Here is a 14,623-nt window from a genome sequence, read left to right on the forward strand (position 1 = left end):
GTAGCCAAGCATGGACAATCTCAAGACTACAAGTCCTTTTCCAGAGACCTTGATGTTCCTGTGTCCACTGTACACAATGTTATCAGGAAGTTTAAGGCTCATTGCACTGTAGCCAACCTCCCTGCACGTGGCCGCAAGAGAAAACTTTATCGAAGATTGCAGCAACGGATGGAGAAAGCACCTCGATCAACTGCCAAACAGATTCAAGCTGACCTTCAGACACAAGGTACGACAGTTTCAACTCGCACCATCCGTCACCAATTCAATGAAAGGGGGTTCTATGGTAGGAGACCCAGGAGGACCCCCCTGCTGAGAAAGAGACATAAGAAAGCCCGACTGGAGTTGGACAAAATACACCTGAACAAGCTAAAATTATTCTGGGTGAATGTCCAGTTTACAGATGAGACCAAATTAGAGCTTTTTGGGAGAGCACATCATCTCTATGTTTATGGAAAACAAAATGAAGCCTTCAAAGAAAAGAACACCCTCCCTACAGTCAAACATGGAGGAGGTTCAGTGATGTTTTGGGGTTGCTGTGCTGCCTCTGGCACTAGGTGCCTTGAATGTGTGTATGGTATCACAAAATCAGGAGATTACCCAAGCATTTTAGAGCGCAATGTTCAACCCATTGTCAGAAAACTGGGCCTCCGTCGAAGGTCATGGGTCATGCAACAGGACAATGACCCCAAACACACTTCAAAAAGCACACAGGAATGGTTCAATACAAAACGCTGGACTGTCCTGAAGTGGGCAGCAATGGGTCCATATCTACATCCCATTGAACACCTGTGGGGAGATTTGAAAACAGCAGTTGGGAGATGGCACCCTTCAAATCTGGGAGGACTGGAGCAGTTTGCACAAGAAGAGTAGGCCAAACTACAGTAGAGGTGTAGGAAGCTTATTCATGGCTATAGGAAGCACTTGACTGCAGTTATTTTATCTGAAGGTTGTACTACCAAATATTAAGTCGAGTGTGTCAATAATTTTGTCAATGCCATTTCTTTTTATTTCTGATTTAAAAGGTTATATTAAGTTCTGCATCATAAACAAAGGTTCTGTAATATTAACAGTGAAATACAGAATTGTGGAGACCAAATATTTTTGTCAATTTTAACATATTTTTCGAGAAAATTGTGAGTTATTTGAAAAAAGTGCAAGGGTGCCAGTATTTTTGGCCACGACTGTATAACCCACTTGTTTATATTTAATATACAAAGAGAATTTTTGGTAAAATGTTTTTCACTGCAATTGCTGTTTGCCTGTTAAATTTAATTCAAGATTGGAATAAAATTGTACCTTAAAGTACAATATTGTCTTTCAATCCTTTGAGTTCCAGGTGATGCGTACCATGTGGCCAACACTTACTTATATGGCTATTGGTCACCAGAGTGCATCACCTGCTTTTGCCGTTTAGGTCAGATTGTTTTTTGTTTTGTCATATGTTGGAGTTTATTTATTGTTATTCAAGAAATCAAGCTCTTTAATTTGAATTTGTCCTCCTTCTGTCATATGTTGACTATGTCTCACTTTAACCTCAATGAGCATTCTCTCTCTGGACCTTTTTTCCATACAAGCTGTGCCTCGTACAAGCTCCACTCAGTGCAGCTCGGTGCCTGAACCACGATTTGGGCGACGTGTCGGAAGCGACTTCTCAGCCTCAGCCATTGTAGGTTTCAAGTGTGAACCTGGCTACGCTCTTGTGGGTCACAAGGCCATCCGCTGCATCTCGGTGCCCAACGCCTTGGCTCAGTGGAATGACACATTTCCCAGCTGTGTGGGTGGGTGCCAGAGCGTATAACCCCCAGCGGCAGAGTTTTCTACCTCATTAATGTCACAAAGCATGCAAGGGAACGTGGGTGTCAGCACACATTGATTGGGTTAAGGTAATACGCCAGTGCTCTTGACAAACTGAATTGGTAGATGGTTCACTTGATTTGCATACATATTTAGTGAGCTTTTAAACTCCTCTTGAGGACCTGTACTTCCTCTTTTTTGCAGTAGCTCAGCTATTGACCAGCTCTTTTTGAGTACATGATGGTTTTTATGTCCTTTTTATTTCTAACCAAGCACTTTGGGGTAGAATTTTTCCTTTACTTTTTTAAAATTAGTTTTAAATTTTTTTTGACTTGTTTACGTTTCTTTTTTTTTCAGGAACGATGCTTAAGGAAGAGCGATAATTAAATCTCCTTCATGATCAAATCTCCTTGTGGCTCCTCCTGCACATGTCGATTTAGTTTTATTTGATTCTGCCACTTACACATGTAGATAAATCCCCTGAAAGTATGGAGTACTTGGAAAAGTACTCATCTCCAGTGACAGCAAAAGTAATCAAAAGATGCGAAAGCAAGCAAAAGTGCCCATTGATGGGAATAGTTTAAGTCAATGTATCAATTTAAATTATTTAATGGACTTTATAATAAGGTTAATTGTGTTGCCCTCTTGCTTTCACTCAGAGCCACTCCTGAGATACTTGTACCGCCCACCGTAAAATGGTGGTGCAACATCAGGCGGCAGAGGTTCAATTTGCTTAAAAAAAAAAAGTGGGCAAAATATCCTGCTTGCGAAATAAAATTTAGCGTCAACATTATTCATGCCTGTTCCCATGTCGTTTCAAAAGTAAATGTTGAGCTTTTCACACAGCACGGGAAGTGGCTGCCGTAAACTGGAGACAGACGAATGCACGGACAGATGCCACGGTTCACCACTTATAATAGATGACTTGCCTTCCAAGGAACTTTAACGCAGAAACAGACCATTCGGCCCATCAAGCATTCGGCGAGACGGGAGAAACTTACAGAAGGACAACCATCACTGCAACACTCCACCGATCTGGGCTTTATGGCAGAGTGGCCAGACGGAAGCCAAACAGTAAAATCTTGGTTTCATCAGACCACAGAATCTTGTTTCTCACAGTCTGAGAGTCCTTTAGGTGCTTTTTTGCAAACTCCAAGCGGGCTTTCATGTGTCTTTCACTGAGGAGAGGATTCCGTCTGGCCACTCTGCCATAAATCCCAGATCGGTGGAGTGTTGCAGTGATGGTTGTCCTTCTGGAAGTTTCTCCCATCTCCACACAGGATCTCTGGAGCTCAGCCAGAGTGACCATCGGGTTCTTGGTGACCTCTATTACCAAGGCCTTCTCCCCCTATTGCTCAGTTTGGCCGGGCGGCCAGCTCTAGGAAGAGTCCTGGTTGTTCCAAACTTCTTCCATTTGAGAATTATGGAGGCCACTGTGCTCTTGGGAACCTTCGATACAGCAGAATTTTTTTTTGTAGGCTTCCCCAGATCTGTGCCTCGACACAATCCTGTCTCTGAGCTCTGCAGGCAATTCCTTCGACCTCATGGCTTGGTTTTTGCTCTGATATGCATTGTCAGCTGTGAGACCTTATATAGACAGGTGTGTGCCTTTCCAAATCATGTGCAATCAATTGAATTTACCACACGTGGACACCAATCAAGGTGTAGAAACATCTCAAAGATGATCAAGAGAAATGGGAGGCACCTGAGTTAAATTTCAAGTGTCATAGCAAAGGGTCTGAATAATTATGTAAATGTGATATTTCAGTTTTTTCTTTTTAATAATTTTGCAAAACTTTCTAAAATCCTGATTTTCTCTTTGTCATTATGGGGTATTGAGTGTAGATTGATGAGGGAAAAAATGAATTTAAACGATTTCAGCATAAGGCTGCAACATAACAAAATGTGAAAAAAGTGAAGGGGTCTGAATACTTTCTGAATGCACTGTATGTATATATATATAATATATATATATATATATATATATATATATATATATATATATATATATATATATATATACATACATACATACATACATACATACATACATACATACATACATACATACATACATACATACATACATACACACACGTTTCCTTCACCCCATGATTGATATTTGTACATTCATCTTTTTTCTTACTGCAGTTAACTGTTTTCTTCAGTACCATCTTGATTCCAATCACAAATTGGGCTGATGAAATTGAGCGTCAACCACTGTTCATCGTGCAACATAATATAGGATAATATACGTAGGTTCAGGTTTATGGTTGGATGATTTGGTCTCTTTTATTATTATCAAAACTTTCTTGTTTTTTTTTGTCTAAGACAGAAGTATAAAAGCTAAGATAAGGTCACGTGCAGTAAAATGAAGAACTGGTCTTACTCGCGAAATCATTTTGATTGGAGCAAAAAAGCTCCTCCATTGGAGCAAAAAAGCCAAATGCATTACTGATGGCCTAATGCCACACATAAGGTGATGATGAAAGTGATGCTAGGTATCATTATCTGCATATTGCAGTCATGTGGTGGCCCCTTCCCCTTGGTAGGATACTTAACACCTGGCACACGGTGTCTACATAGCCTCAGCCGAATGAATACCACTGGCTGATTGAAACGTCGGACCTGGTTCATGCCTTTTTGTGCCTCTATACTAGTTGGCGGTGCTTTTAGTTTTGAGTATTCAAATACAATAACTTAATTGGCTTACACATTTACAGCACGTGGAATTGTGGGACTGAACTTGATTTTCCACACCCATGGTACCCCACAGTGCCATGTGGAAGAAACCTTTCGGAGCCGAGTGGGACAATCCTTTCTCCTGGGTACCCTGAGCCTTACGAGAACAACCTGAACTGCGTGTGGAAGTTGAGTGTTCCTGAGGGTGCCGGGATCCAGGTCAGGACTTCGTTTTGGATTTCCACACACGCACATCCAATAAATCACTGATGTGTTTGAACCATTATGTGGAATCTCTGTTTGTTCACAGAATTGGAAATGGATTTAAGTGGGCCCTGTTAAATCAATTGTAATTATCATTTCCCGTAAAATTGTACAAGCAGTATTACGCTTGGCCTGCCTGCCAATTGATTTCAAAAAGCTAATTTTGTCCTTTATAAATTAGGGGGATAAGTCTTTACCCGTGAGCTGAGATATGGCACAGCAACCGGAGAGAAACCTTTTTGAAATCTTTCTGGTAATTTCACTTTTTCGTGGATTGGGTCTGCGAGGTCATTAAGGTGGTAGTTTGTGCAGATCTCATCATGAAATTGGAAGTAAGACTTAAAGTCCACTAAAATAGCTACACTCAATTGTTTGTTCATTTACATAATCATATATAGTTTAATGTTTTTAGCATAGTCATAATTTTATATAAGAACAGGAATGTAAATAACCAATCGACATATATGGGAAAATTACATGTCCTGACCCGGAAATCAAGCCCAGGCCCTCTGGTGAACCGTACCAGTTCTCTACCATCTGGGCGACCCTGACCAAGTACGCAATTCTCCCACATATAAAATTGCCACTCTCTTCACGTCACTGCTTCCGGGGCAATCACTGCCATGCTTGGCAGTTGCTCGTATGGTGTTGCCCAGTCAGGGGTCACCCAGATAGCTCAGATGGCAGAGCTCTGGTACAGTTCCCAAGAGGACCTAGGTTTGATTCCCGGTCTGAGCGCGTAATTTTCATTAGTTATCATTTTCTTCACGCACATATCAGGTCACCTTTGGGGGAGGGAGGGATGATGGAGCAGAAGGGTGGGGGACAGGATGGGCCTCAATTAGGGTTGGAAAGAGACAGGGAAAGTGTCAGTATAAAGTTGTCTTCTGCAATATTAATATAATGAGGGTCAATGCAAGGTAGTACATGCTTACTAAAGAAGGAAACACCTCAGCTCTGAGCAACCTTCTGGCCTCCTGGTTAAGTGTGCAGCTTATAAGGGCATGTCAGATTTCCACCTTTCGACATTTGTACATTTGTGGAAAAACATTTGCACAACAACAAAAAATAGTAAAATATAACTCATAATTCAAGTAAAATTTACAAAACCTTGTAAATATGTAATATTGTATCGTATATAATAGATCCCATGAATGAGTGATCAGTTTTCAAAAAGACTACAGACGTTTCCAAAAAGCAAGATTTTGACGTTTCACCTGAGAGAGATGAAAGTCGCTATCAAGGTTTGACAGTTTACTACTCATTTGTGTTTTTTAACAATATATTATTATTGAAGTATGTGTGGGTGATTGGAGCAAGATGCATCTCGCAGCAGAGGTGGGACAAGATGCCCCTCAACCCCTTTAAAGGCCTTCATTCCTGATTTTATGTTCCGTGTCCTAAACGTCCACACTGGAAGACTCCCCATGACTGACAGCATATATTGAGCAATTAAAAAAAAAAAGAAGAAGGCAATATAAAAAAGGAAAATAAAAAAAGGAAAAAAGAGCAAAAAAAGGAACCATTGCTCAGATGGACATTCAACTGGGTGTCCCGTCTGCCAACATTAGTTGGTGGACAATAAAGATTCAATTGTGTCCTTCACAAAGAGCAGGTGAGCTATCGTCGGCACCATAAACAAATTACAAATTCTTGCCCAAATCAATGAAAGTTGAATGTCAGGCTTGGGCAGCCGGTTCATGAAAAAAAATGTTCCAAAAACTTTCCCCAGCCGACCGCGCAAGAAGGCGTTACCTTTACTGAATTAACATTATAATAGTAAACAAAATAATTGCAGTAATTATTATTATCATCAGTATTGTTATAAAAACGTAATGTTGTTCATACATGCCCACAGATCAGGGTTACAAGCTTTGCCACAGAGCACAACTGGGATTCACTCGAGGTTTATGACGGAGGTGATGTAGATGCTCCACGTCTTGGCAGCTTTTCCGGTGAGTTCCTCCATGGTGTGGTTGAATACCTCCTTTTATTTTCTGTCAATCATAAGCTGTGCTTCTGTATTTCATAAAGCAGCATGAGCTAGTTACCTCTCCCGAAGGTGGACGGACGTTGTTTTCACCCGTCTGCCTGTCTGTGAACAGGATATCTCAAAAGGATATGGATTGATTTGGACTAAACTAGGTGGCGAGGCTGGGTGTGTGACAAGGAGGATTTGATTCAATTTTGGTGAAGATAAGGATCGGATAATTTTTTTTAAATTCTCTAGTGATTCGTCACCATTGATCGATAGAGCTAAAACCAATATATAGCACGATATCTCAAAACGTTTTGGACGGATTCGAGCAAAATTTGGTGGAGAGGTTGGGTGGTTTACAAGGACAAATCGATTCGATTTTAATGAAGATCCCAACACGGATCCAGATATGATAATTTTTAACTTCATCTTCACCATTGAGTGATAGGGCCAAAAACGATGAATATGTCATGGAGTGAGTACCGGGTGAATGGGGGTATACGCATGATATTTCAAAACGTTGTGGATGCAATTGGACAGAACTAGGTGGATGAGTTGGTTCGGCCACGAGAATAGGCCGATTCGATTTTGGTTAAGGTCTGAATCCAGATCCGGCCTATCAATGGGATACAAAACATAAACTGGCCAGCCTGGCGGAGGAATGCTCTCTACTGAGTGCTGTTCTCGTTCTTAATGGGACTTTGGTGTCTTTAAGTCAAAGGCTCTGTCTCCCATACGTTCATTCTGCGTACAACCATGGGTCATTGGGATACACCCTCAAAAGAAGTCCGCACAATCTATGTGTGCACCTCTTGCATTTTGTCCCCCTTCAAAGGGGCATATGATAATAGCAGATGCCAATTATAGTGTCAACTTTATTGTGTAATTTCATAATTGTAATTTTTTATGCGTTTTAGTTGGGGTAGCATGTATAATGTTCCGTTTTGATCAAATGGTGCATGGTGTTTGGATCCCAGGTTCAAATATCTGATACTGTGTCGATTTGTCCATTATCTGCTAATGGCAAACAGTACACTGAAGTCTCCTTATGTCTTTTTCTTGCATTTGATATGTGCACAAGTTAGCTCCTCCATGACCCTGAGAGGCTTAGATCACGTTAAAAATAAAACCAAAAAGCTTTATTGATAATTCTTCGTTTTTGTTTGTACGATATAATCACAGGAGCCCCAAAAGTATGACTCATAAACCTTGAAGCATCCTTAACTTGACTCAGATTCTTGTCACTTCAATTCTATTAAAGCACTTATTTGGGGGTTTCAAATAGTTTACCATTAAACACCGACAGTCACGCGAAAAAGTAAGTACACCCCATGTAAAGTTCTGACTTTTTCAACATATTTCAACAATCAACATACAGCTATTTGATCTTCATTTCAACAATATTGATAGATAAAGGTGATATAATATAACAAATATCATGAAACATTTACATTTTGTAGTCCATTGTATAATTTTAAAAAACATAAATGCAAATTTAGCATGTGGAAAAAGTAAGTACACCCTAGGCTCTAATAGGTGGTATTGCCCCCTTTGGCAGAAACAACCTCAAGTAGGCATTTCTTATAACTGTCTACCAGTCTCTGACATCGACTGGGAAAATTTTTGCCCACTCCTCCATGCAGAATTATTTCAGCTGTGCGATGTTTGAGGGGTTTCTTGCATGCACAGCTCGTTTCAAATCCCCCCACAACATCTCGATGGGATTTAGATCCGGGCTTTGACTTGGCCATTCCAGAACCCTTCATTTCTTTCTCTTCAGCCATTCCTTGGTGGATTTACTGGTATGTTTAGGGTCATTGTCATGTTGCAAGGTCCACCTTCGGTTGAGCTTCAACTTTCCGACAGATGGCCTCACATTATCCTCAAGCACCCTCTGGTGCAATGAAGAATTAATAGTGGATTCTAGGATGGTGAGCTGCCCAGGCCCTGATGCAGCAAAGCTGCCCCAAACCATAATATTTCCACCACCATGCTTTACAGTTGGTACCAGGTTCTTGTGGTCAAATGCTGTCTTTGTTTTTCGCCAAACATGTCTTCTGGTACTGTGGCCAAATAGCTCTACCTTTGACTCATCTGTCCAGAGCACATCGTTCCAGAAGTGCTCGTCTTTGCCTCGGTGTTTATTAGCAAACTTTAGTCTTGCCCTGATGTTCTTTCTGGACAGCAAAGGTTTCCTCCTGGCACACCTCCCATGTAGATCAAATTTGTGCAGCCTCTTTCTAATGGTAGACTCGTGCACTTTGACATCACGAGTGGCCAGAGCTACCTGTAGGTCCTGTGATGACATTCTGGGATTCTTAGAGACTTCTTTTAGCATCTTGCGGTCTGCTCTTGGGCTGAACTTGCTGGGGCGGCCTGGCCTGAACAAGTTGGCAGTTGTTTGGAATCTTCTCCACTTGTCGATGATCTTCTGGACAGTCGAATGATTGATTTCAAATTGTTTGGAGATCTTTTTAAATCCCTTCCCAGACTTGTAGGCATCTATAACCTTCTTTCTGAAGGCCTCAGAGAGCTCTTTTGATCGAGGCATGGTGATGCCGCACACTTCCACAACAAAGAGCAAACCAAACTAAATGTCTGAGGTTAAAATAAGACAGGTTCCTCCAAGATCCTCTCTGACGATGTTCTAATCATTTGCACCTGAGCTGATGCACCTGATTCTAATTTTAGGTATTTGAAATAGTGATAAATGCAGGGGTGTACTTACTTTTTCCACATGCGAAATTTGCATTTATGTTTATTTAAATCATACAATGGACTACAAAATGTAAATGTTTCATGATATTTGTTATATTATATCACCTTTATCTATCAATATTGTTGAAATGAAGATCAAATAGCTGTATGTTGAAATATACACAAAGAATTAAGTTAAGCACCCCCCCCGTTTTTTTACAACCTCGCACATTACAAGTTTGTTGTCGTCAAAACAGTGTAATATACCCATGATATTGCTATATTTTCTGGAGAAGTGATATTATGGTCACATAAAAACATAACAATCATGCCGTTTTCAATATTTTATTCTGAATAATTTAAGGTGAAATTTTTTGGGAATTTTAGGCATATTTTCACCTCAATTTAAGTATGGAGCTATAGGTCCATCACGGACAGTGTGGATGACGTTTATGTTTTCTAACGTACAGTCATTGTTCTGAGAAGACCTCTAGCGATCTTTGCGTCAATAACGTGTGTAGGACCCACGTGATCGGATGGAGCAAGGTGCTGTGACAACCATCCCCTGGCCTGCGTACAGTCCTGACCTGAATCCCCTCGAGCACGTTTGGGACATGTTGGGACGACAAATTGCGAAGATGGTCCCTCCAATAGCCAATCTGGATGAATTGGAACGTGCATTACATCGGGAATGGAACAACCTGCCACAGCAACGCATACGACGGCTTACAGGGTCTATGAGACGTAGGGTTGAGTCAGTGATCCGATCACGTGGGTCCTACACACGTTATTGACGCAAAGATCGCTAGAGGTCTTCTCAGAACAATGACTGTACGTTAGAAAACATAAACGTCATCCACACTGTCCGTGATGGACCTATAGCTCCATACTTAAATTGAGGTGAAAATATGCCTAAAATTCCCAAAAAATTTCACCTTAAATTATTCAGAATAAAATATTGAAAACGGCATGATTGTTATGTTTTTATGTGACCATAATATCACTTCTCCAGAAAATATAGCAATATCATGGGTATATTACACTGTTTTGACGACAACAAACTTGTAATGTGCGAGGTTGTAAAAAAACGGGGGGGTGCTTAACTTAATTCTTTGTGTATATGTTGAAAAAGTCAAAACTTTACATGGGGTGTACTTACTTTTTCACGTGACTGTATGTCTGTATGTAGTGCTTTACCTTTTCTAATAACAATCTGTGATAGACACAACATCCTAATTCAAAGTCCTTTATCATCCTGTAAAAACAAAACTGATGTTTACTGTTGTTTCTACCCTTTATGCACTTCCTCACAGGGACAACCGTACCTGCTTTGATTAACAGCACGTCCAACCAACTATACCTCCACTTTCAAACCGATCTAAGTGTTGCTGCAGCGGGGTTTCACCTGCACTTCTCCGGTAACATTGTCCAATCTCCAACACACCAAATGTGCCTTTTTCCTCTTCGAATCCTGTTCGTCAAATCGAGGAGACGGAGGGCAAAAAGGCATTGTATAGGGAGTGGGGCAGCAGTAGAACACAATACGCAGGGGAATGAGGAGAGAGGAGGGGAGAACACCTGCAAGTAAGGGTTGGGTTCGACAGGGTGAATGGGGGTATGAAAGATCACGAGTGGAATGGCACATGACATTAGATGGTGCTGCAGCACCCACTTGAAGCCCTTGAGGGAAGGATCAGATTGAACCATCTCTGAAAAGCAGTTCCACAAATGAAAGAGAATAATGTAGGTGTGCAGACAGCCTGTATTTGGGGAATTTAACAGGGAGAGGGGGTTATTGTTCATGCTGGAGTTGCTGCAGAGGGTCTGGAGGATTGAGACAGCGCAGGGAGCTAGGCCTCAGGAGAGGCAGTCAAACACAGGGTGGTTAAGGTTGATTGTACATGAGATTTTTTCCATTTAATGCATCAATCCACAAATCTGCTCATTAACCTATTTTGATTCACTCTTTTGTCGTCAATCATTTCTGGTGCTGTGCTTTGTGCTTCTTTATTTCCTGCTTTCATTTGTCCATTTTAACGTCCATCCACTTCAACCTCTCCCACCTTCTCTCACAGCAATTGGCCTCTCTTCCTGCCCCGAGCCTGTATTGCCAAGTCACAGTATAAAGAGTGGAGACCGTTACCTCGTTAATGATGTTCTTTCATTTCGGTGTGAGCCTGGTTACATTCTACAGGTAAGAGAGAGTATCCAAATGCAGTTTTATTCATTACCTTCATTATGTGCAACTAAAATGACATAATTTCATATTCTGTTGTTGCATATGCCTAATTTTTCACTTTCGTTATCATCTTATTTGGGGTGAGTTAGGGCTTTCTTGCTTCAAATGATTTTTTTTTCCACTTATACTTTCCCCAATAGAAGCAATAAATAAATACGGTGGTAATGAAGGCATCGATCATATAACTCCAAATATACTGTAAGAGCCGGTTAAAGCATTCCATGGTTACCTCTTGGTTAGTGACGTTATTAGACTCAGGTGCATACTCTTTAGAGCATCCGTTCTGAGTTTAGGAGGTCGGCAATTTGATTCTGATGCTGGCCAGGCTATACGAAAGACTTGCAGCATCATTAAAAATATGGTGTCGCTGCTTCCCAGAGTGCGCTCGGAAGTGATATCTGCCTCATCGCTAGTATAAGTCATGGTTGAGTAAATGATCACAAACATCGACTGCCTTTTCCATATGATCCTTTTATAGTGGGGGGCTGTGCATGGGTAATTTTTTCTTTTCATTTCAAATTGATGCAAAAGTTTCGTTTTCAGTACCCATTTGAAGGTAAGGGTGGAAAGAACAATTTTGGTTCGAGTGTCGAGCACTCATATAAAAAAAAATTGTGGAATTTTTCCACCTCATGGAGGAATTTGCAACTATCGTCGACACTCCATTCCAAACATTGCCAAGGCTGAAACAATTGGCAACGAACTTTGTCTGTAGGTTGTACTCCAATGAGTCAAACGAGGACAATGATGTTGACCTCGTCCGAATGAGGGTGTTCTCACAGAAGACTAGGGTCGTGGAGAGAATTCCCCCAACGAGTGATGCTTTGGATCAACATCTCAAAAGGAGTGTCTTCCAAGTGAGCATCTGGACAACAGCCCAAAGGTCCATGATGCCTGTCAACAACCCCACTAATCATGGGTGGAAGGAAGAGGACGGCAAGCTGCTTCCCATTTGGACCTCGCTGCCCCTCGCCAAGGATGTATTCCACCTGGATGTGAAGCGCACTTGCACAAGTACCTGCGCTCTGTGCAAGTGGATGAGGGCAAAGTTGAAGTGCACACGTCTGTGCATTTGCAAATGCGAGAAGTAGCTGGACCAGAACAATTTCCAATACTGACATGAATATATGGTCGATTTGTTAGACACTTTCTTATTAAAACTATTGTTCAAGGAGTTATTCAAGCAATTGTCTAAGCAGTTACTTACCACCATATTGTAGCACAGTTAAAAGTTAAATAAAAATGTCACTATATCATTGGGTCCGAGTATAATTGTCCATTTTATTTTTTTTAAACATGTTTCAGCTTACCGGGCCCATGGTCTTTTTTTGTGGATATGCGCCGATATCGGCAAAATTATTGCTTCTATGGGCAATATGCTTGAAATACAAGTTGCTACTCCTGATCCTGAATCCATACATACCTCATATGTTCAGATCGGATCATCCAATCAAAAGTTATAACAGTTTCCATATTTCGCATAGGCCGGTGGGAGGTCGGGAACCCCCCACTTCCCCAGAAGCCCCATTTTTGATCCGAGTGCTTGCCACTCGAACCAAAATTGTTCTATAGGTTCTTACCTTCAAATTGGTACTGAAAACGAAACTTTTGCATCAATTTGAAATGACTGAGTGTCCGGGCACCCCACTATAATGTAACACTAGCAGGAGTAGCCGGCGTTTCCCGGTGATGTTCTCATCCTGTTGGCATTTTGAAGAAATTAATGTTTTTTATTATATATTTTTTAGGTGCCTAAATTACTCCCCTACCTACCTTCAAAAAGGAAAACTTATTTTGAATCTGATATTACAAACACACATACACACACACACACACACACACACACACACACACACACACACACACACACACACACTAAACGAGGATAATTTTATATTACCTCTCATATAGTTACAAAGGCTCAGACACTATAAAGCGATTTTTTTTAAAATCAAAAAAAACGAACTTTTGTTTTTTCAAAAAAAATTGAAACAAAACAAGCGTTACGCCTAGGTCCCCCGTGGGTGAAGTGATGTGAGTTGACAAAGTGGAAGACGCAAGGCGGCCATCTTGGATTTTGACGCGGTGACCCAATTTTCAATCGGGTTCTTCCTTATGCGTAGATACACCCACACACCAGATTAGAAGTTAGTAGTACGCTTATTTTTCAAGATATTCCGCTCACAAGGTTCAGACATACATGGCGGCGGCCATCTTAGATTTTGACGTGGCGACCCAATTTTCAATAGCGTTCTTTCTTATGCGTAGATACACCCACACACCAGATTAGAAGTTGATACTTCGCTTATTTTTCAAGATATTGCGCTCACAAGGTTCAGACATATATATGGTGGCGGCCATCTTGGATTTTGACGTGGCGACCCAATTTTCAATAGGGTTCTTCCTTATGCCTCGATACACACACACACACCAGATTAGAAGTTGGTACTTCGCTTATTTTTCAAGATATTCCGCTCACAATGTTCAGACATACATGGCGGTGGCCATCTTGGATTTTGACGTAGGTTGCACCCAGTGGTGTAGTCTAGTTTTTTGTAGTGGGTATACTGTGATTTTTCCCTTCCAGCCTCATAGTCACCCGTCCCAGAGCGACGCGCCCCGGAGTGACACCCGTCCTGAAGCGACACCCCATAAGCACCACCACACTCACTAATGCATACAGTATGCATCTACACGTAATTGAGAGCATTCTGAAAGACTGGTTATGTGTTATCAACATCAATTTATTTTCAATTTTTTAGCAACAAGACTCAGCCAGTTAAGAGCTATTTAGCTTAGATGTTATGTGAATGTGTTAACAAATAAAGGTTGAAAAGGCACTTAACATCATCAAAGTATCCATACTGGGTTCACTGTGTTAGTCCACAAGCCCTGGAAAAAGGATGGAACACTAACAGATAGCCCAGCTCCTGTTCCACCTGGTTTTCTGACAGTGTGCTTGGGGTGGG

At 41.2% G+C, this 14,623-nt stretch overlaps 1 protein-coding gene across 1 annotated transcript in view; it reads left to right on the top strand.

The window, feature by feature from the left end:
- CSMD3 (CUB and Sushi multiple domains 3) overlaps positions 1-14,623 on the top strand; it is a 1,283,181-nt gene that overhangs the window by 953,217 nt on the left and 315,341 nt on the right. Inside the window, 5 exon segments of the mRNA XM_068130918.2 lie at positions 1,575-1,778; positions 4,571-4,695; positions 6,599-6,695; positions 10,729-10,833; positions 11,491-11,609. Of these exon segments, the coding sequence (XP_067987019.2) occupies positions 1,575-1,778; positions 4,571-4,695; positions 6,599-6,695; positions 10,729-10,833; positions 11,491-11,609 (650 nt within the window).

Source organism: Myxine glutinosa, chromosome 11 (genome assembly GCF_964187855.1).
Source record: "Myxine glutinosa chromosome 11, kmMyxGlut1.1, whole genome shotgun sequence".
Lineage (NCBI taxonomy): Eukaryota > Metazoa > Chordata > Myxini > Myxiniformes > Myxinidae > Myxine > Myxine glutinosa.